This window comes from Mytilus edulis, chromosome 9, assembly GCF_963676685.1.
Source record: "Mytilus edulis chromosome 9, xbMytEdul2.2, whole genome shotgun sequence".
Lineage (NCBI taxonomy): Eukaryota > Metazoa > Mollusca > Bivalvia > Mytilida > Mytilidae > Mytilus > Mytilus edulis.
The window spans coordinates 38,794,181-38,819,126 of NC_092352.1; the positions used below are offsets into that span (position 1 = coordinate 38,794,181).

General features: G+C 35.1%; 1 protein-coding gene and 1 long non-coding RNA gene across 2 annotated transcripts in view; one reads left to right on the forward strand and one right to left on the reverse strand.

Moving 5' to 3' along the window:
- Positions 1-24,946, reverse strand: part of LOC139488286 (uncharacterized) — a 42,086-nt gene that overhangs the window by 5,016 nt on the left and 12,124 nt on the right. The window contains exons 3-4 of the mRNA XM_071273785.1: positions 8,476-8,583; positions 1,910-2,063 (exon numbers count right to left, since the gene is read on the reverse strand). Of these exons, the coding sequence (XP_071129886.1) occupies positions 1,910-2,063; positions 8,476-8,583 (262 nt within the window). The remainder of the gene's footprint in view (positions 1-1,909; positions 2,064-8,475; positions 8,584-24,946) is intronic.
- LOC139488287 (uncharacterized) lies at positions 4,172-5,390 on the forward strand. Its single transcript, XR_011655979.1, has 3 exons — positions 4,172-4,284; positions 4,642-4,720; positions 5,282-5,390. It is a non-coding gene; the product is annotated as an uncharacterized lncRNA (long non-coding RNA).

Below are 24,946 nucleotides of genomic sequence, written 5' to 3' on the forward strand. Positions count from 1 at the left end.
ACGATCCAGGAGTAAATTACTATATTTTAAAATGTATATCAGAAATTAAACACTATAGATGACTTGCGGAAATAATTCTCAAGCCAAGGTTCAAGTAATTGAAGGGGTGTATTTCGACAACTTATGTACCAGGGAAAATACAATTCTATTCAAATTTAACCAAGGGTAAAAATGTTCGATTTACTTGCAGAGTGTCAGATATATTTGTATTGGGGTTGAGTTAAGATTTAGAAATTTTACAATGACAGATGATATGCACCTTGAAAGTTAAACATCATATGATAAAAGTTTCGTACATCTAAAAAAAATTATCTTTTTTACGGAAAACTGTACCACATCTGCCTATATCTACTTCTGTCCCATCTTTTTTTCCCACATTACTTGCGACAGTAATGCATTTTTAGTTGAAATAACTTAAAGGGTAAACATTATTAAATAGATTTCCACAATTTATGATAAAATGACATCACAAAACGAACAGAACCAGAATCAGAAATTTTAAAAATTTTGTAATATAATAAATAAATCAACCAACATATAAAAAAACGAATAAAACTTGCAACAATTAATCAAAAACCCTCTTCGACGCCGCTTTTTATGTGTAACGTCATGTTTTAGGAACATTGTGCCCATCGTTTATGTGCGCTTCTTTACAGAAAGGTGTTGGGCTTTGCTTGCCTTGATAGGAATTTAGGTCAGTCGGCTTAGTCCCCGGTCGGTTTCTTATTACTTTCAATCAGGATCTATAAAATATATAAGTTTCTCACAGAAGGTAACCAAAGAAGGTGACCAAAGATTTTGCGACGATACAAATATTAAACTTTACAATATAAATAAATATCTTTAATCAATGAATTCAAATAGCAAAAGCTATGTAATTAACAGATATATACTTATTCAGCTTCATGTAAATTATTTAACAATGAAATACATTAAATATGAAATTTGGAGTTTTACCAAGGGAGCTAATAATTAATTAATAACACTGTCTGCCACACAGCATTTCGGGGGCTCTCCCTCTGGTATCTTTCGTCCCTCTTTTATAGCTGATTATGCGGGGGCTTTTCTAGTTATTGGGGGCATTATGACCTATAGTTGTTAATTTCTGTGTCATTTAGTGTCTTGGCAATCATATACATATTCTTTAATATATATAGTGATGTCGTTATTACGACATAGCTATGTCGTTATTACGACAAGTTATGTCGAAATTACGACAAAGCGATGTCGTTATAACGACATATTATGTCGAAATTACGACATAGCGATGTCGTTATAACGACATGTTATGTCGAAATTACGACATGCGATGTCGTAATTACGACATAATTTTTTTTTTTGAATGGCCCTTATCGGCTTCCGTATGTTACGGGTCTTAAGTACTTTTTTTTTTGAGTAATTGATTTAATCATTATCTTCGTCTTCAGGTTTCTATGATTCACTAGTGTAAATTGAATTGAGAATGGAAAATGGGGAATATGGCAAAGAGACAACAACTCAACCAAAGCGCAGACAACAACCGAAAGGCACCAATGGGTCTTCACCGGAGGTGGTCCTTAGCTGGCCCCTAAATAAAATTATGTACTAGTTCAGTGAAAATGAACCGATTGTCTTTCATTTCTCTAATTCAGGTCCGTGATTACTATGAAGTTCCACGACCATTGTTGTATACGTTCTAAGTTTTTACCAACTTTTTTTGCCTTTTAAAATATAAAATTTAAGTTCAGATCTCACCGATGTGATAATTTTATATGCAAAAGGTGATGTGGCATGATTGCAAACAACTATTCAGCAGATTCGAAATTACGTAGATGTAAGCATCTACTATAGGTCACTGAACGGCTTTAAGTTTAAAACCCTTTGTATTTTATACATAGAAATAAAATATCAACATAGTAATGTTATGTACCTTTTGTGGCAGGCCCTTTCGCAAACAGTATATAGTAGTCAGTCATAAGATCAAAAACCTGAGGGTCACTGTTAGTGTTGTTTCTGGTCAACGCACACGTCAGAATGTTGTAGTTGCTGTAACTTGCAGAGTTATCTGATAAACCATCCAAGGGCTGAAATAAGATAGACACATCTATGAAAAAAACTTTTATTTTTTATTTTCAGACGTTTTACTATATCTATATTTTATTATTCACTTCATGATTAAAAGCGTGAAATGTCTTCTAAATGGTGTATATGTTCCCATATGTTCTTTTATGGCCTCTTATACAAAAAATAACATAAATTTTAATCGTTTAATAACAAATAGTTAATATGTTTACTCTTTTGTTTTCGCTTGGTCTCGCATTTAGTCTATGGGTTTAAATAGTATCCTCTTGTTTTTTGCCACTTTCAAATACGACTGATAAAAACTCATGTATATAGATATAAAACACAGACTAAATAATAGCAATTTCATTCTCTAAATTGATATTTTGTATTACTACCCGCCATTTTAAATGATTGGTTTCGAGCACAACTGTGAAATAAATTTATGATGTGCATTTGTAGTTAAAATACAATTCGCTATTCGTGGTTATGCATTCTTATCACTGGCTCGATGCAAGTTTTGTTTATGGTTAATCACTAGCCAGATAGTCAGTGCTTTTTCATATTGTCATCAGAATACTTTGTTATTGTCAATTAAGAAACTATCAGTTTGTGAAAAGATGAAAAAATTGTCACTTTCAATGCTAACTCCGATTCGTTTGTGTTGTGTCACTCCTTTAAGTTTTCTTTATGGTAAATATCTTTTTGTTTTATTATTCTTTAATCTTTTATATATTTGAAATTCGAATTTTTTGTTTGATACCCGAGGATTGTTTATACACTGCTGGTAATAAATGAAAATGTGGTTAGACAAATCAAATTCGGTACCTTTTTAACTACTACTACTACAAAAGGACAAATAGCATTTGCTTTACAACACATCCTCGACGGAATGACAAGCCTGGTACCAAGAATTTCTTATTTTCTTTAAAATATAGACTTAGGAATTCAGATATATATATGGTTTGGAGCACATCATGACGCCTATTGTGCAATTGTTATTGAAAGAGATTGATCAACATCGAATGTCGTTTGTTGAATAACAATTGAGAACATTTGATATATCTATATAAATATTTTAAATGACTGAATAGCAAACGTCAAATCTTGCGGGACAATGGATCATATGATTATGATATTGTACACTACAAAATATAATATATAACCAGTCTTTAAAGGGTACTACATCAACAATAAAAAGAACAAATGTAAAAAAATTACCGGATAACAGATATGAGGGGGGATAGGAGGGGTCTTGATCCCGAAATCCCGGACTTGAAAAAACGAAATCCCGAGGTACCGAATTTAAATAAAGCAAATCCCGACATCCCGAAATCCGAAAAAAAGGATTCCCGGATCCCGAAAGGGTCAATCCCGAAATCCCGAGCTTAAAAACACCCGATCCCGGAGTCCCGATAAAGGTCCTATTCCCCCCTCAGATATCCTTCATCAGTAGTATCAAGATGTAAAATGAATCATATCAATCTATTCTGATTATAAAACTATAACAATCTAGACATATTAATATGATCTATACAATAAAACAGTTTTACATTGCAGGTGTAATCTCTTCGATGACCATGCATGCGGTTGTTGAATGGCTGTTCTGTCTCGCCAACATACTGAATGACAAATCGACATTGAACAGCCATTCAATAAACGCATTAATGGTCACTAAAGAGACTACATCTGCAAGCCCGACCTCCCCGTAAGTCGTCATTTGAGATCACCTGGGAACGCCAAAGCTGATAAGAAAAACCTAACCATCACAATCATAGACCACAACAAGGAATGGTAAAGGGCTTACAGACTTGCTTGGGAAAGGTTAAAGATAAGAAATCTAAGGACAGTTTCTTTAGAGGGCATAAAGGTGTAATACCACCAAATCATGGTACGTCACATCCGGTTGCATACGAAAGTAGGCCTAAAAAAATATTCCCTTGAATTTGACAGTTGTAGAAAATAAACCCTGCATTTCAATGCACTTAAATTTTTCTGAGTCGTAAATATGTATGTTGAGTGTCTGAAAGCATCATTCTTTTTTTATTTGATGGTCTTATAAAATATTTTGGAACGTTAAGGTTACATAGTTACCAAAGCAGGTAACCAGTGTAAAAATTGGGTTGTCTACCCTCGGTGGTGGTTACTTCTTATATGCAATGAAATGTAGTGTGAAATTTTTACTGTATCACTGGAAAGGATTGAACTTTACACATGCAAAGTATTTCTTTGGTTGAAATAAAGGTAAATACTGTACGATTTTTTTTAAAAGTGCCAATTTAACAAAGACTAATAGGGAAAAATCAATGGTGGTATTACACCTATTTAGGGAAACTAAATGTGCACTCGTGACCCTATTGTACTTTCATTTTTAAAAGTTATTAATAAACCAGTTCATACATTGTAAACTTGGACTATTCGGAATGGATTTAGACACAGAAAGTACGTTTGAGGTAAAATTGCATTGAAATGGGGGTTTACGGGTGTTTTCTTAGTCAAATGGGTGGACAGACGAAGCTGTATTTAGATTACTGTGTTAAATTTTAAATTACCCTTACAGTTTTTGTTTTGTTTATACAACATGTGAATTTTTTATTTCAGTGTTAACCATGTTCTGAAGAGCATTCTGTTGAAAAATCTTATATGTGAATTGGTCTGCAGATGACACTTCAGCATTAAAGTATGTATCAACTATCATCATGTTTTTTTTTTTTTGGCCGCAAAATTTTACAATTTGCCATTGTGCCGTCTACATTTTGCACAGACAATAACTCATCTAAACACTTATTTGTCCTGGATTCATACACATCAGAATCCAGTCTCACATACTTAAACTTTATAATTCTTACCAATTATTTTTTGTACCAGCATTCCAAGGGACATAACCCTTTTTAAAAACATTTTGAGGTATTTTTTTATTACTCTTTCTCCCCATTTTCTAATGTAAAATACAAGAAAGTGGACTTTTTGTGTAAATCTATTAGAAATATACTGTTATGAGTAAATAAAAAGACTTTGATACCAGTAGCAATAAATGATTGACTGAAAGGGAGCCGTTATTTCTCACACTAGGGGAACAGACCAAAAACTCAAGTTACACATAAGGGCTTATTGAAACTTCCGTGTAGACTGTTAACATTTATAGAGACAGTTCTTTCAGCTAAAACACTTTAATTATTGATTTAACATTACATTTATTTCATTTTTGTGGGAAAATAATCACATTTGTTTTATTTTTTAGACAAAAGATATCAAGTTTTGATGAAAAAGGAAGGAAGGAGGAAAAATGGACCAAAACAGACCTTCAAATGAACTCTAAAAGGTGCAATAAAATTGTTTATCATCTTAAAGTTGTCTTTTGTATTCTATTTAATTGTTTGAATGCATATATCATGAGTTTATGATCAGATATTAGTCAACACTGCATTTTATAATGATACACTGAAATTAGGATTTTTCGAAGAAATTGGACTGAAATTGCCGTAGGATATGGCCTTACATTATAGTGATTTTCTCTGAAACTATAGTTCTGACTGAGACAAAACTTGACAGTTATGCTTGAAATAACTTGCAATTGGAGGGGAAAAAATTGCATTAAGTTTATTTGACATTCAGGTGTTCTTTAAAATGAAAAAAAAAAACATAAAATGAGTCCGTCGTTTTCCTGTCATCGCTTGTTTATAGTAACTCCGGCTTTCGTACTCAAGTTTTACAATTTTAAGGAACTTTTGAATTATACTAGATTTAATTACAGGGTTATATTCATCTGGGAGGGATGTACAAGTACCCAGTCACGTTAAATTATTTAACCCTAGTCCACATTTATTATTATTTGTCTTATCATTATCAAACTAATATCTATTTCAGATGTTAAAATACGCAGCCTCTGTTTTAATTTTTCTATCGTTGTCAAATTTCGAAAATTATACCAGTTTTTATCGGTCAGTGCTGTTTATTGTGAATGCATTCCCAGTTGTTGTAACATTTTAACTGCCGACAACTTTGGAATTCAAGAGTTGTGCCAGTTCATATCGCAAATTACTATTTTTATTGTTGGCATATCTTTGCAGTCTGGAAATTGTAGAATTGTGCTACTGTCTCGAGTAAAGCTGTTTTATTGTACAGATAACAAGATTGTTAAAGTTTTATGATCAGAATAGATTGATATGATTCATTTTACATCATGATCATACTGATGAAGGATATGTGTGTATGTTACCTGAAATATTTAACACATGTTCATTTTATTGTCATTTTTTGGTGATGTACATTTTAGACTGGTTATATATAAACATATACATATATGATATAACTGGGGATGACTGTATTTACTTCAACAATACGACTGTGGAATAACCTTAATGTGGTGACACGCAACATTGACTCTTTAGGTAAATTTAAAACCGAACTAAAAAATCTTAAATTGAATTCAAAAGCCCAAGTACCAAAACATTATGACTTTGGCAATCGTAAACTCAATATTATATTGACACAACTTAGGTGCTCAGCTTCTTTTTTGAACTATGATCTTAACAGAGTCAACATTATTTCAGATCCGTCTTGTAGTTGTGGTGCCAAGTTCGAAGATTCACGTCACTTCTTTTTTTATTGTCCTAATTATTCGAATATAAGAACCAAATTATTTAATAATCTACATTGGTTACCAGATAACTCTCTACTAAATTCGAACACCTTAACCTCCGGCGATAAGTCTTTAAGTAATGTTGAAAATGAAAGAATTGTAAAGAATGTATATGAATTTATTAAAGAGTCTAAGAGGTTTCTAATTGTGTAATGTAGAACATAATAAAGTGCAAATACATGCATATTGTGTATTACCACTCACATCATCACACACCATCTTTTCAGAGTTCAAATATGTTATATATATATATATACATAATGTATTGTTTGTATGCATGCTTTGTAAATATTCTACTGTTATAAATTGTTATTGGAGAAGACTATATAAGTTTGATTAACTTGTGTCTCATCCCTTTTGCACATTTAAGCAAATAAAATATGTTTAAACTAATGACTGTATTTGGTTTGTCGTAAAACATTATTTCGACGAAATTGACTTTACCAAGAGTGTGTGTTAGAAAATATTGTGTTTGTATTTCGAAACATATGGATTTTTTTCACATTACGATTATCCCCTTTTTTATCTATAGTTTACCCTAGTTTTCTTCAAACTCCTAGATTTTATGTTATTGAAGTTATAATTCATGAAAGCCATACATTTGTTTGAATTACACACGGTTTTTGTCATTGTCATTTGTCATTTTTATATACTTTTTATCTTCCGCAAGCTTACGTCAATTGCTCAGTTGCAATTTGTAACTAAGGTGCCGCCATGTAGACTTGCTGAAATCATTAAATACGCGAGTATTGTAAACGAATATCAAATAAAACAACACTTACCTCAAAACTTCATTTAGGTTCAATATTATCCTTTTGTATGGTTAAAGTAACGGAAAACATTCAGCTTTAGCGTTTTCATTCGTATGACTTCATGATTTAAATTGACGTGCGCCAAAAGCATTAATGGAATATTTTCGGATTATATTTTAGTTTGCACTTGTATTTGTTTCCGAGCTCTAATGCATTAATTCTGTTTAATATGTATAAGAATAAGATTAAAGGTTCTGTAGGATTTTTTTCAATTGCAAATTTTAGCACAGCGAAATCGGCGTAGCATTTGCACATTACGTTATATTTTGATTTACGTGGGAGGTAAATTGTAACAGCCATTCATATATATATCTATGAGTTTGCGTGAAGTATGAATATATTTATAAAGAATTTTATAACGGTGCTGTAACAAAGCGAAAAAAGCAAGTCATATTATGATATTGTTTAACACACACATGAATGTCTCCTAAAAAACAACACATACATATTGTCACATCATGCTTATCGTTATGTCCGTGTGTGTGGTGATGTCATAGATTTTAACGGACGTAATCAGTACATCCTAAATTTTACGATAATTTTACGCCGAAATCACTATGTGATCAGTGTAAACTCGTCAAACCTTTAAACAAACATCTATTAAAGGTTATCTTACTGATGTTGTAATAATATCTTTGAATATTGTTAGCTTTGACACAAACATCGATTTTGTTCATCAACAAATTAAGATGTAATGCAATTTTAATTATTTAATGTTTGCTTTTTTTATGTTATATCTAGTCTCACTATTTTTAATACCTTGCATTATAGCTTGCTGTTCCGTGTGAGCAAAGGCTCCTTGTCGGAGGCCTTATTACACATTGTGATGTGGATGGAGATTTGTCTTGATTGCATTCTTACCACATCTTCTTACATCTAATTATCAGTATTTCTATTTACAATACTTTGATCGTTGGTAAAGGTAATATTATCTTTAACCCCTTTGGTAAATTTAAGAATTCGATAAAACAATTAACTTACATTTGTTACAATCGTATTCGTATATCCTGATACAGCATTATAAGAATTCTCTGGCAGAAACGGAATACCGGTACTATTCACAATGCATGATGTCGCACTGGCATTTTGCTACAATCAATAACAATAACGTTATATATAGTATTCTCGACAATTTTCGGATAATTGATCATTTCTTCCAAAATCTATTTTTGCATGGTTTTAGTTATGTTGAGCATCTAAAACTTGAGACGCAAACGATATTCCTAAACGATATCAGTTATTTTAGAAAGGAAGTGATAAGAAAGTTTTCTTTCTAAGGGAAATTATTGAAGAAGAAAAAAATATTGATCCTGTATTGTTAGAGTTAAAAAAAAAGGCTCGATCCCTATGTATTTTGTTTATGCCCGCGTCACACTGTCCCGATTTTTACGCCGATGGCAACACGATTATGGAAATTTTCAAAATCGGGACTGATCGTATCCAGATCGGGCTATTCGTAGTGCCATCTTTAACCATCGTAGAACCATCGGCCATTTTTTCTAGCCTTCGGGGACAACTTCGGGAAGGGTTCTAAATTTTTTAACATGTTAAAAAATCCCCGAAGGTGAGTCCGATGTTGAGGGTTCGTATTGAGTTCGTATCACCATCCTCACCATCGTAATGTCACCGGGAATGCATCTTTGAACATCGTATTGCATTCGTGTTTCCATCGTTTCCATCGGGCAGTTTTGACATTACGATGTCTACACGAATGAATCACGAAGCTACCCGAAGGTCTTACGATGGCAACATGACTTCGTGAAGCCCTCGTAATCCCGTCGTGTTGCCATCGAATAAAAGTACGAAGGCGACAAGATGGAACTACGACAGCAATAAATCCAGCTAAATGTAAGTTAATTTTCGCGCTAAAATACATTTAAAGTGCCATGCGCGATATGCACTGGTCAGTCTAATACGACAGTTAAGAAAGACTTTCACAAAACATGGAGCTCATATCATATGATTCTATGAGAACAAGAAAGGCGACAGCGTTGTTTCTATTAATTCAAATGTAACAAGAAGAGCAGCTATTACAGGCTCAGGATTTACTTTTACAAGTAAAATATTATTTTTTGTCAATTTTTCATATCAAGTAACATAATGAAAATCATAAACGCGCCTCGTACACCAACACTGCAGGTACACGTATATAGGGAAACCAACTTTTCCTTCATTATTCTGATTTTTTATGTATCGTCTGAGTTGTTGTCACACCAATGTTTACTCCATAACCATTTTGTTTTCTATATGTCATATTTTGCCGCATTTGTTGCTTTCCCCACATCCTTCCTTTTGTCTATATTATTATGATATTCTCCTGGAAAGAGCTCTTTTTGAATAAAAGGGATCAACGAACCCATTACCTTACCTTTAAGATAGATCAGTAAACATGGGCATAATTATGGGTGATTATTCAAACTAGTGCACACATTTTACAGTTCAAACAAGGCAATGCCGAGCGTGGCATCCCCTCGTATGTAACATATTGGGGACAAATATGAACACTATATTTGTATATGACACATGTAGAAAATGGTAAATTGAATATGCATATTTGATACATAAACTATTTTTTTAGAAATCAACCAAAACATTCAGTAACTGGAAATACCTTTAATATTGTCTTTAGAACCAGCAGGTAAAAAAATGAGCAACCAATTTCCTGTGTATTATGCTATTTCAAGGAGAAAAAACAAGTCCATCTGCATGACCTTGACCTTTGGCCTTGAACGTAAAAAATGTCAGATCATTACAAGGAGGAACAATATACCAAATGTGGTTAAAATCTTTTGAAGCATATTGGTTTTAGAGTGTCCACAAGGGTGATATTGCCTTGTATTACAACTGCCACTGTGACCTTGACCTTTGAACTTTAAAGTCAAATATAATATATATTCAATATTGATCAAACAATTTAAAACGCGTGATGCCTTCCGTATATTATTTAAATGCATCGTAAGCTGTACACGACGTCTTTTAGACATCGTATGGCCATCGCGCCATCATCGTAATCCATCGGGTAGCCTTCGTGATCCATCGTGAAGGCTTCGGCTGAGATATGAAGCTTAAATACCCGTCTTCGACTAACCTTCGTATGTCCATCTTTTGCTATCGTATATAATTTCGGCACCATCGTATAGACTTCGTTATTCATCGTACTTGCTTCGGTCACTTTTTGGTATTTTAACGAGATCGGGACCAACTTCGTACGAACTTAAAATTTTCGCATTCGGGTGTCCATCGTATATAAAAATCGGGACAGTGTGACGCGGGCATTAATCAATGATAAAATATCCTACTGAATATTTGTTCCGAGATAGCAAATATTTGTGAGTATACAATGCAAGACAAAAAAAAAAATAAAATCCAAGAGCAACTACATAAATAACCAAATGTCTACGTGACAGGCATTCCAAGTTGAAAAAATAGGTGAAAAGTGCACACCTTTGTCTTATCCGTCTGAATAGACTATTTTCTCGTTTGAATTGTTTTACATTGTCTTATCGGGGCCTTTTATAGCTGACTATGCGGTATGGGCTTTGCTCATTGTTGAAGGCCGTACAGTGACCTATAGTTGTTAATGTCTGTGTCATTTTTGGTCTTTTGCGGATAGTTGTCTCATTGGCAATCATACCACATCTTTTTTTTTATATTATAAGAAAACTTTCCTGATGTCGACAACTTCAGTATGTTGCTAGTGGAAAACAAGCATTACGAAACCATGAATAGAGAGAATTTGAAGATAAATTGCATTCCATATTTCAGTTCTCAGATGCTGCCTCCACCGAAATTGACAATATGATGTTAAGAAATGTTGTAATGGAATAGAAGTTCCTTCATACTGATTGTCACAAAACTATTCCATAATATTATTTCCAACAAGAAGAGGGTTGTAAATTTTCGCTTATTTACGCGGACGAAACAAAATCACCTAAATAAATTCCGCCAGTATAAAAGTGTACATGTAAAGCTTAAGATATTGATAAAAGTTTTGAATCCGCCAAGATAATAACCGGGGTGTAAATTTTCGATTTTTTTTTACAGCTATAACAAAATCACCAAAATAAATTCAGAAATATTTGTTTAAGTCGATAAAGTTCCAATTACTTGTATATGAAAAGCCCTCTCAGTTTTTCAAAGCCAAATTCTCGCCTTAAGTAACATAACACACAGTATATTTAAATTTTCAACTCTTCACACACCCACGTGCATGAAACCCAACCAAGACGGGATAAGGTTTCAATTTTACCTATGCAATATATGAAAAGATCTAAATTATATGAAAAGGTTTTGGTAACAAAACCCCAGCGTCACCCCTATCAATTTATTATTGAAGTTCCCCCATCCCCACCTCGAGTTAATATTATGTCTATTTACTATTAGAAGACATAGTTTACCAGTTCACATTTTAAATGATCACTTTTTATTGACTAAATTTAATTTTAATAAAAACATATTCCTTGAATGCCAACATATTTTTATCTGCAATATGTCGGCAGATTAAAGAATAAATGTATTCAAGGAATTAATTATGCAATTTTGAATTAATGTAGATAGTCAAAACAAACTTTTGTACGGAAGAATACTTGCGACGAGGAAGCACTTTTCAACAGTAATATTAATAAGAGAAATGTTTTGATTAAAGATATCTTATAAAATTGAGAATGGAAATGGGGAATGTGTCAAAAAAACAACAGCAGAAGGTCACCAACAGGTCTTCAATGTAGCGAGAAATTCCCGCACCCGGAGGCGTCCTTCAGCTGGCCCCTAAACAAATATGCACTAGTTCAGTGATAATGAACGCCATACTAATTTCCAAATTGTACACAAGAAACTAAAATTAAAATAATACAAGACTAACAAAGGCCAGAGGCTCCTGACTTGGGACAGGCGCAAAAATGCGGCGGGGTTAAACATGCTTGTGAGATCTCAACCCTCCCCCAATTTAGCCAATGTAGAAAAGTAAACGCATAACAATACGCACATTAAAATTCAGTCCAAGAGAAGTCCGAGTCTGATGTCAGAAGATGTAACCAAAGAAAATAAACAAAATGACAATAATACATAAATAACAACAGACTACTAGCAGTTAACTGACATGCCAGCTCCAGACTTCAAATAAACTGACTGAAAGATTATGATTTCATCATATGAACATCAGGCAACCGCGCTGAAGTACGTCCATTATTCATAGTTCATTATTCATTATTCAATAATGAATAATGAAATAGTTCACTATTCACTATTCAATATTGAAAAATGAATAATGAATAATGAAATGGTTTATGTTTCATTATTCAAATTGAAGCGGTGAATAGAGAAAAAAAATATAAAAAAAAATTCACTGTGACACTATAGCTATATTTTGATTCGAAATGACCATAAGACGATTTACGGAGGACCTAAATGCCACAATATGCATAAAAATGAGGAAATATAAAAAAGACGATGTGGTATGATTGCCAATGAGACAAATATCCAGAAAGACCACAATGACACAGACATTAACAACTATAGCTCACCGTACAGCCTTCAACAATGAACAAAGCCCATACCGCATAGTCAGCTATTTAAGGTTCCGCAACGAATATTAGAAGACCTAAATGCCAAAATACGCGTGAAAAAAAAGAAATAGCCAATTTTGAATAATGAAATGGATATTTTGAATAATGGAATGGAGTGCGGCGACCCTTTAGCCCCTAATTATAGATAAATCTTATACCTCATTCGAAAGCTGATTACAAGAGGAACAAAATGTATATAGTCAATATGTTCCGCAACGAATATTAGAAGACATAAATGCCAAAATACGAGTGAAAATTAAGAAATAGCCAATTTTGAATAATGAAATGGATATTTTGAATAATAAAATGGACTGCGGCGACTCTTTAGCCCCTAATTGTAGATACACTTTATACTTAATTCGAAAGCTGATAACAAGGGGAACAAAATGTATATAGTCAATATGTTCCGCAACGAATATTAGAAGACCTTAATGCCAAACTACGCGTGAAAATTAAGAAATAGCCAATTTTGAATAATGAAATGGATATTTTGAATAATGGAATGGACTGCGGCGACCCTTTAGCCCCTTATAATAGATAAATCTTCTACCTCATTCGAAAGCTGATTACAAGAGGAACAAAATGTATATAGTCAATATGTTCCGCAACGAATATTAGAAGATCTGATTGCCAAAATACGTGTGAAAATTAAGAAAAAGTCAATTTTGAATAATGAAATGGATATTTTGAATAATGGAATGGACTGCGGCGACCCTTTAGCCCCTCATTATAGATAAATCTTCTACCTCATTCGAAAGCTGATTACAAGAGGAACAAAATGTATATAGTCAATATGTTCCGCAACGAATATTAGAAGACCTTATTGCCAAAATACGCGTAAAAATTAAGAAAAAGTCAATTTTGAATAATGAAATGGATATTTTGAATAATGGAATGGACTGCGGCGACCCTTAAGCCCCTATTATAGATAAACCTTCTACCTCATTCGAAAGCTGATTACAAGACGAACAAAATGTATATAGTCAATATGTTCTGCAACGAATATTAGAAGACCTAAATACCGAAATACGTGTGAAAATTAAGAAATAGCCAATTTTGAATAATGAAATGGATATTTTGAATAATGGAATGAACTGCGGCGACCCTTTACCCCTAATTATAGATAAACCTTATACATCATTCGAAAGCTGATTACAAGAGGAACAATATGCTTATAGTCAATATGTTCCGCAACGAATATTAGAAGACCTAAATGCCAAAAGACGCCTGAAAATTAAGAAATAGCCAATTTTGAATAATGAAATGGATATTTTGAATAATGGAATGGAGTGCGGCGACCCTTTAGCCCCTGATCATAGATAAACCTTATACCTCATTCGAAAGCTGATCACAAGAGGAACAAAATGTATATAGTCAATATGTTCCGCAACGAATATTAGAAGACCTAAATGCCAAAATACGAGTGAAAATTAAGAAATAGCCAATTTTGAATAATGAAATGGATATTTTGAATAATGGAATGGAGTGCGGCGACCCTTTAGCCCCTAATCATAGATAAACCTTCTACCTCATTCGAAACCTGATTACAAGAGGAACAACATGCTTATAATAAATATGTTCCGCAACGAATATTAGAAGACCTAAATGCCAAAATACGCGTGAAAATTAAGAAATAGCCAATTTTGAATAATGAAATGGATATTTTGAATAATGGAATGGACTGCAGCGACCCTTTAGCCCCTAATTATAGATAAATCTTATACCTCATTCGAAAGCTGAATACAAGAGGAACAAAATGTACAAAGTCAATATGTTCTGCAACGAATATTAGAAGACCTAATTGCCAAAATACGCGTGAAAATTAAGAAAAAGTCAATTTTGAATAATAAAATGGACATTTTGAATAATGGAATGGACTGCGTGGACCATTTAGCCCCTCATTATAGATAAATCTTATACCTCATTCGAAAGCTGATTACAAGAGGAACAAAATGTATATAGTCAATATGTTCCGTAACGAAAATTAAAAGACCTAAATGCCAAAATACGCGTGAAAATTAAGAAATAGCCAATTTTGAATAATGAAACGGATATTTTGAATAATGGAATGGAGTGCGGCGACCCTTTAGCCCCTCATTATAGATAAATCTTATACCTCATTCGAAAGCTGATTACAAGAGGAACAAAATGTATATAGTCAATATGTTCCGCAACGAATATTAGAAGACCTGATTGCCAAAATACGCGTGAAAATTAAGAAAAAGTCAATTTTGAATAATGAAATGGATATTTTGAATAATGGAATGGACTGCGGTGACCCTTTAGCCCCTATTATAGATAAACCTTATACCTCATTCGAAAGCTGAATACAAGAGGAACAAAATGTATATAGTCAATATGTTCCGCAACGAATATTAGAAGACCTAATTGCCAAAATACGCGTGAAAATATCAAAAAGTCAATTTTGAATAATGGAATGGACCTGCGGCGACCCTTTAGCCCCTCATTATAGATAAATCTTATACCTCATTCGAAAGCTGATTACAAAAGGAACAAAATGTATATAGTCAATATGTTCCGCAACGAATATTAGAAGACATAATTGCCAAAATACGCGTGAAAATTAAGAAATAGCCAATTTTTAGTAATGAAATGGATATTTTGAATAATGGAATGAAGTGCAGCGAACCTTTAACCCCTAATTATAGATAAATCTGATACCTCATTTGAAAGCTGATTACAAGAGGAACAAAATGTATATAGTCAATATGTTCCGCAACGAAAATTAGAAGACCTAAATGCCAAAATACGCGTGAAAATTAAGAAATAGCCAATTTTGAATAATGAAATGGATATTTTGAATAATGGAAAGGAGTGCGGCGACCCTTTAGCCCCTAATTATAGATAAACCTTATACCTCATTCGAAAGCTGGTTACAAGAGGAACAAAATGTATATAGTCAATATGTTCCGTAACGAAAATTAAAAGAGCTAAATGCCAAAATACGCGTGAAAATTAAGAAATAGCCAATTTTGAATAATGAAATGGATATTTTGAATAATGAAATGGACTGCGGCGACCCTTTAGCCCCTAATTATAGATAAACCTTATACCTCATTCGAAAGCTGATTACAAGACGAACAAAATGTATATAGTCAATATGTTCCACAACGAAAATTAGTAGAACTAAATGCCAAAATACGCGTGAAAATTAAGAAATAGCCAATTTTGAATAATGAAATGGATATTTTGAATATTGGAATGGACTGGCAGAACCCTTCAGCCCTTAATTACAGATATATATTATACCTCAATCGAAAGCTTATCAAGAGAGGAACAAAAGGTGTATAGTCAATTTGTTCCGCAACGCATATTAGAGGAGTAACGAAGGACTTAAAGATAGAATTACGCATGAACATTAAGAAATAGGCAATTTTGAATAAAGAAATGGATATTTTGAATAATGGAATGGACTGGCAGGACCCTTAAGCCCCTAATTACAGATTATATTATACCTCAATCGAAAGCTTATTCAGAGAGGAACAAAAGTTTTATAGTCAATATGTTCAGCAATGCATATTAGAGGAGTAATGACGGACTTAGATATCGAAATACACCTAACATCGAGAAATAGCCAATTTTGAATAATGAAATGGATATTTTGAATAATGGAATGGACTGGCAGGACCCTTCAACCCCTAATTAAAGATACATATTATACCTCAATCGAAAGTTTATTAATAGTGGAACAAAATGTATATAGTCAATATGTTCTGCAACGTACGTTAGAGGAGTAACGAAGGACTCAAATATCGAAATACGCGTGAACATTGAGAAAAAGCCAATTTTGAATAATGGAAGGGACTGGCAGGACCCTTCAGCCCCTAATTACAGATATATATTATACCTCAATCGAAAGCTTATCAAAAGCGGAACAAAATGTATCAAGTCAATATGTTCCGCAACGCATATTAGAGGAGTAACGAAGGACTTAAATATCGAAATACGTGTGAACATTGAGAAATAGCCTATTTTGAATAATGAAATGGACATTTTTAATAATGGAATGGACTGGCAGGACCCTTCAGCCCCTAATTACAAATATATATTATACCTCGATCGAAAGCTTATTTATAGAGGAACAAAACGTATATAGTCAATATGTTCCGCAACGCATATTAGAGGAGTAACGAAGGACTTAAATATCGAAATACGCGTCAACATTGAAAAACAACCAATTTTGAATAATGAAATGGAAATTTTGAATAATGGAATGGACTGGCAGGACCCTTCAGCCCCTAATTACAAATATATATTATACCTCGATCGAAAGCTTATTAATAGAGGAACAAAATGTATATAGTCAATATGTTCCGCCATATTAGAGGAGTAACGAATGACTTAAATATCGAAATACGCGTCAACATTGAGAAACAGCCAATTTTGAATAATGAAATGGAAATTTTGAATAATGGAATGGTACTGGCAGGACCCTTCAGCCCCTAATTATAGATATATATTATACCTCAATCGAAAGCTTATTAATAGAGGAACAAAATGTATATAGTCAATATGTTCCGCCATATTAGAGGAGTAACGAATGACTTAAATATCGAAATACGCGTGAGCATTGAGAAATAGCCAAATTTGAATAATGAAATGGAAATTTTGAATAATGGAATGGACTGGCAAGACCCTTCAGCCCCTAATTACAGATATATATTATACCTCGATCGAAAGCTTATTAATAGAGGAACAAAATGTATATAGTCAATATGTTCCGCCATATTAGAGGAGTAACGAATGACTTAAATATCGAAATACGCGTGAAAATTGAGAAATAGCCAATTTTGAATAATGAAATGGATATTTTGAATAATGGAATGGACTGGCAGGACCCTTCAACCCCTAATTACAGATATATATTATACCTCAATCGAAAGCTTATTAAAAGAGGAACAAAAGGTATATAGTCAATATGTTCCGCAACGCATATCAGAGGAGTAACGAAGGACTTAAAGATCGAATTACGCGTGAACATTAAGAAATAGCCAATTTTGAATAATGAAATGGATATTTTGAATAATGGAATGGACTGGCAGGACCCTTCAACCCCTAATTACAGATATATATTATACCTCAATCGAAAGGTTGTTAATAGTGGAACAAATGTTCCGCAACGCATATTAGAGGAGTAACGAAGGACTCAAATATCGAAATATGCGTGAACATTGAGAAAAAGCCAATTTTGAATAATGGAAGGGACTGGCAGGACCCTTCAGCCCCTAATTACAGATATATATTATACCTCAATCGAAAGCTTATCAAAAGTGGAACAAAATGTATCAAGTCAATATGTTCCGCAACGCATATTAGAGGAGTAACGAAGAACTTAAATATCGAAATACGCGTCAACATTGAAAAACAACCAATTTTGAATAATGAAATGGAAATTTTGAATAATGGAATGGACTGGCAAGACCCTTCAGCCCTAAATACAGATATATATTATACCTCGATCGAAAGCTTATTAATAGAGGAACAAAATGTATATAGTCAATATGTTCCGCCATATTAGAGGAGTAACGAATGACTTAAATATCGAAATACGCGTGAAAATTGAGAAATAGCCAATTTTGAATAATGAAATGGATATTTTGAATAATGGAATGGACTGGCAGGACCCTTCAACCCCTAATTACAGATATATATTATACCACAATCGAAAGCCTATTAAAAGAGGAACAAAAGGTATATAGTCAATATGTTCCGCAACGCATATTACAGGAGTAACGAATGACTTAAATATCGAACTACGCGTGAACATCGAGAAATAGCCAATTTTGAATAATGAAATGGATATTTTGAATAATGGAATGGACTGCTATGACCCTTCAGCCCCTAATTACAGATATATATTATACTTTAATCGAAAGCTTATCAAAAGAGGAACAAAAGGTATATAGTCAATATGTTCCGCAACGGATTTTACAGGAGTAACAAAGGACTTAAATCTCGAAATACGCGTGAACATTGAGAAATATCTTATTTTGAATAATGGAATGGACTGCTGCAACCCTTCAGTCCCTAATCAAGGCAAAATTTATACATTAAATTAAAGCTTATTGATAGAGGAATAAACTGAGTATAAACGATATGTGCCGCAATGACCATTAGAGGGTTTACGGAGGATCAAATGCCAAAATACGCGTGAAAATTAAGAAATAGCCAATTTTGAATAATGAAATAGATATTTTGAATAATGGGATGGAATGCTGTGACCCTTTAGCCCTTAATTATAGATAAACCTTGCATCTTATTAGAAAGCTTATTACGAGAGGAACAAAATGTATATAGTCAACATGTTCCTCAACACATATTAGAGGAGTAACGAAGGACCCAAATATTAAAATACGCTTGGACATTAAGAAATAGCTTATTTTGAATAATGGAGTTGACTGCTGCAACCATTCAGTCCCTAATCAAGACATTCTTTGTGGAAGAAAGAAACACACACACACACACAAACAAGAGTGCACACGCTGAAATGTCTCGCCTTCTTTACTAATCATTGATATTATTTTGATAGTCTTAAATATAAAGCTTTATTACAACTGTCACATAAACTCAACATAAACCAAGAAAATGAAACATTGATCAATTCACCATGAAAATAAAGTCAAGGTCAGATGAACCATGCCAGGCAGACATGTACATCTAACAATTCTTCAATACAATAAATATAGTTGACCTATTGCTTATAAATTAAGAAAAACCGACCAAAACACAAACACATAGCACTTAGCAATGAACCGTGAATATGAGGTCAAGGTCAAATAAAACCTGCACGACTGACATAATTTTATTATAGATAAGTATGTTGATAATTTCCATACACCAAATATAGTTGACCTAATGCATATAGTATTAGAAAATAGACCAAAACTCAAAAACTTAACTTTGACCACTGAACCATGAAAATGAGGTCAGGGTCAGATGACACCTGTCAGTTAGACATGTACACCTTACAACCATTCCATACACTAATTAAAATATAGTAGACCTAGGCCTATTGCATATAGTATTAGAAAAATAGACCAAAACTCAAAAACTAACTTTGACCACTGAATCATGAAAATTAGGTCAAGGTCAGATGACACCTGTCAGCTAGACATGTACACCTAATAATCATTCCATACACCAAATATAGTAAACATATTGCATATAGTATGAGAAAAATTAACCTAAATTCAAAAACTTAACTTTGACCACTGAACCATGAAAATGAGGTCAAGGTCAGTTGACACCTGTCAGCTAGATATGTACACCTTACAATCATTCCATACACCAAATATAGTAGACCTATTGCACATAGTTTAAGAAAAACAGACCAAAACACAAAAAACTTAACTATAACCACTGAACCATGAAAATGAGGTCAAGGTCAGATGACACCTGCCAGTTGGACATGTACACCTTACAGTCCTTCCATACACGAAATATACTAGACCTATTGCTTATAGTATCTGAGATATAGACTTGAACACGAAAACTTAACCTTTTTCACTGATCCATGAAATAAGGTGGAGGTCAAGTGAAAACTGTCTGACGGACATGAGGACCTTGCAAGGTATGCACATACCAAATATAGTTATCTTATTACTAATAATAAGAGAGAATTTAACATTACAAAAAATCGTAACTTTTTTCAAGTAGTCACTGAACCATGAAAATGAGGTCAATGACATTGGACATGTGGCTGACGGAAAGTTCGTAACATGAGGCATCTATATATAAAGTTTGAAGCATCCAGGTCTTCTACCTTCTAAAATATAAAGGTTTTAAAAAGTAATCTAACACTACCGCCGACGCCGCCGCCGGATCACTATCCCTATGTCGAGCTTTCTGCAACAAAAGTTGCAGGCTCGACAATAAAAATTCACAAATAGAAAAAACACAATGGATTTTACGATTACAAATATGTCTAATTAGAGATAGAATACGGCGCAAGAGGTATAAATTCTGAAAAAAAAGTGGACGCTGTTAAGGCCAATCGAGAACAGCGCTGCAATGATGAGGAAATTCTCAAATGGCGAGTAGGGCCGGACTCAAGATGACCCCATCATGGCATGGATGTGCAGACCTGCCTTGAGGTCTCTTGGGTGTCACTTGGGGAACTTATAGAATATGGGCATTGTAAGGGGCAAACCAATGTGATCATGCACTGTACCTTTGAAAAGATTAATCCAACAGGTAAGGCGGATGATGAGAACGAGAGATACTTTCACTCTGGAAACTAGATTTTCACCGCGGCCACGGACTTGGTTGAAACCCTTGAGGAGATAGATGAAAAGATCGTAGATAAGATTGCCCGGTGGACAAAACTAGGGAAATGGTGAATACTTCCTCGGTCCAGTGGGGGGTGTATCCCTTCTCGAATGTACCTTTCTTCTTGGTGATTCGGAAAATCGCGGTGGTTTAATGGGAGGTATGCTGCCGTAAAGGTTCCAATACAACTTGTTTTCATGCTCCTTATGACTTGCGGCAACAGGGGCCATCTTGATAGCGGTGCTTGGTGGTATTGCACTGGCGATCAAGATCGTCCAGGACATCGATATAGGTGCGTGTGGAGTTGGCTGAAAAGTATTTGAACATTTTCTCTTTCATGGTGCGGTTTCAACGTTTGACAATACTCGACTTATCTTCGTTCCCGGTGGAGTAGAGATCGATACCATGCTTTTGAAGCAGCTGATTTACATGTGTGTTGTAAAATTCAGTGCCTTTGTCTGTACATAGCTTCTTGGGCACACCGCTTGGAAGGCATCCCGCACCATCACCCCTTGAGTGGTATCAGCCAGTCATATTTCGAGAAGACATCGATAATGCTCAGGATAAATTTACAAGGTGTTCAAGCCTGTGGTTGATGGTTAGCGAAAGGCAGCATCACAGATCACCAAAAAAATCGCAGACCTTACTGCAACAGTGCCAGTACTCCCTCCTCCACCGCCCAAGTTTGCCGACTCACTACTAATTGCACCACCTACAGAAACCGTCCTTGGAGCTCGAGCTCAGCAGCATTTGCAGCTCAGTATGACTACTTCCGCCGACCACACCTTTTGATTGCGATCTGAAAACGATGGTATCTTCATCAGAAGCTGAACAGTTACTTTTGACGGCGATAATTTGTTCATGGATAGTGTAAAGTACAAAGGAACCCTTGGCCTTTGGGAAGTTATGGTGAAAAAGAAACCAGAATCGTTCGAGCACGACGACCTTGACGACTATGCAGAGATCCTGAAAAGTTCCGGTGATATGTATAAAGGCAATTCCATCTTTTCAAGAACCCCGAAGGCGAATAAGAATTACAAGTGGAAGGGAATCGTGTCCCACATCTACCAGAAGTATAAGTTTGGCAGTGAGCTGCAAACCGTGTTTTTTTCCAACTTCAAGCAGCTTCTCGATCGCTTGGAACTGTGTGCTGCAGCATACCGAGCAGGAAATAATGGTGTGCACAACGAAATTGTGTCGATTATCCATGCTATGAAAATGGGTAGATATATCAGCATCGAAGAATATATGGCGCTTCATCATAGTATCCTATAATAAATGTTGCAAATCAAGAAAGGTTACGCCTGAAAGTAGGCATACAGTGGTAGAGGACTGTTTGGCACAATTGCCAGTTTTGCTGGACGCATGTTTACTTCCTCTGCCACCAAAACCATAGGAAGTAAGGCCGTGGTGCAAACACCAATGCAGCCTTGAGAGGTGTTGAAAAAGAGGCCCCAAAGCCGTCAACCATGTGGTTGATAAAGTGAAAGCGCAGAATGTCTACTCAACAGTCCAATGGTCAATCAGCAAACCGCAGCAAACCCTGTTGAACAACCTGATCTCCGGTTCTGGCATTGCTACCAGCCACGACTTTGTGCAGCGCTATAAATAAATACATAATGTCCAACATCCTTATAATCACCGAAGGGTTGATCTACGACGAAAGTCTCCAAAAATATAAGGTTCACGAATACGAACCTCAAGCTGGTGCCAACCTGAATAATTCAGGTGAGATCCGAATCAACATCGAAACCCAAGACTTGTTCCTCCATCCCGCTGAAAGTTATCACTTGGTAGAGGGGCGACTGTAAAAGAACCACGGTAGTGCATATGCTAATGCAGATCTAGTGTCTCTCATTCACAATGGAATCATGTATCTCTTCAAGACTATCAGTTACAATTAATGCAAGCTCTCATGCCAGCTGATCGAACATATCAACGACCCAGTCGTTGACATCACTATGCTGGGAATGTTGATTTATCCCAACAATTTCTCCAAATCCCAAGGTCTTAACAAGCTGTAGTACAAAGATTCATCTACCGAAGCCGAGGCCGAAAACACAGGCTTTGGAGCACGTCATGGGTATATTATCACCAAGCCCGCCAATAAAAGGATCGTTTTCATTCACCATACCCCTGAGACATATTTTCGGCTTTGCAGACGATTACAACAAGATTGTGTATGGATTCAAGCACGAATTGTCACTCGTGCGCGACTCGGACGATAATGCCATCCTGCTGCTGCCGTCAACGACGTGGCAAAAATCAACCTGAGTAAGATCTCTTGGTTTGTTCCTCATGTCCTTCCTTCCTTCCGATTAAAAAAAGCTGCGGTTGTAAAAGACCATCCAAAGCAAGAGTAATATCGATTGTGGTTTCCGAATACGACAGTGTAATTCTACAAGTGCTACCGAAACCTTACAGTTCCACTGGCGTTTGTCTGCCAAGAGCGGTCGGGAGAAACCGAGATACATCATCGTAGCCTTTCAGACCGGTAAAAGTACGATCGGACTTAAAATGAAGCCGTGTTCGACCACTGCCGGTTGCGAACTATCTACGTCACCCTCAACGCAGAACGCTACCTGGCGGTAGACTTCAATGCCAGTTTCACACAAACCAAGATCGCCAGAGAGTACAAGAATGTCGCAGAGTTCTAACTACTTCAACATGGACCGTTTTATCAGCAACTGCGACATTAACCCCTCCGATTTCAACGATCTGTATCTACTGTTTGTCATTGATATGAGTCATCAGTCCATTTGAATCCGATAGTCAGAAGATGAACGTCGTGTACAAAAAGTAAAAAAATGGATAAAATTAACCTATACAAGTAACTCCTCTTTGCCAGCCGCCCTGCCGAAGTCTATGCGATCGTTGTGATCAACAACTGAGAAGTATGACGGTATCGAAGAGTGGAAGCAAAAATATGTGTCAATGGTGTACCATAAATAAATGGATAACACATGGTTTCAGCAATTGCTAAAATCACCAACCCCAAGCATGGGTTTTCTTCATCGTTTCTGGAAACGATAGCCAAATTCTTACCCGGTTCAACCTCCACTGCAACTCAAGGAATCAAAGACCTACGAGATGGCATTGGTAAATCTGAAAACCAATAATTCCATCCCTAACATTCATATGTATACAGGTAACCATTCCTTCCGCTACTCTCCCGATGATGGTGCCAACTGGTTTTCCATCGCACTGAGCACAGGTTCCTATGACATCGAAGTCATCAACAATGAAATCCAGCGACAGCTACGGCTCAACAAACACAAAACGAAGATCATCATCGATGCCAACCGGGCGACCCTACAGCAACGCTGACCCTCGCCAAACTCTATCAAGTAGACTTCAAAGTTGTCAATTACATCAACACCGTCTTGGGATCCAAGTGGAAGATTTACACGTTCGGTATGATCACAAACGGTTATACAGAAGGGGAGCACATTGTAAATATCATCAGAATCAACAGCATTCTGGTGAACGGTGATATCAACCATGAAATTATGTAAATGGTACACAACAGTCTTCAATCTACAGCTTTTTTCCCCCGCAGACGGTCCTGGTATGAAAATCATTCAAACCCCAAGCACCTT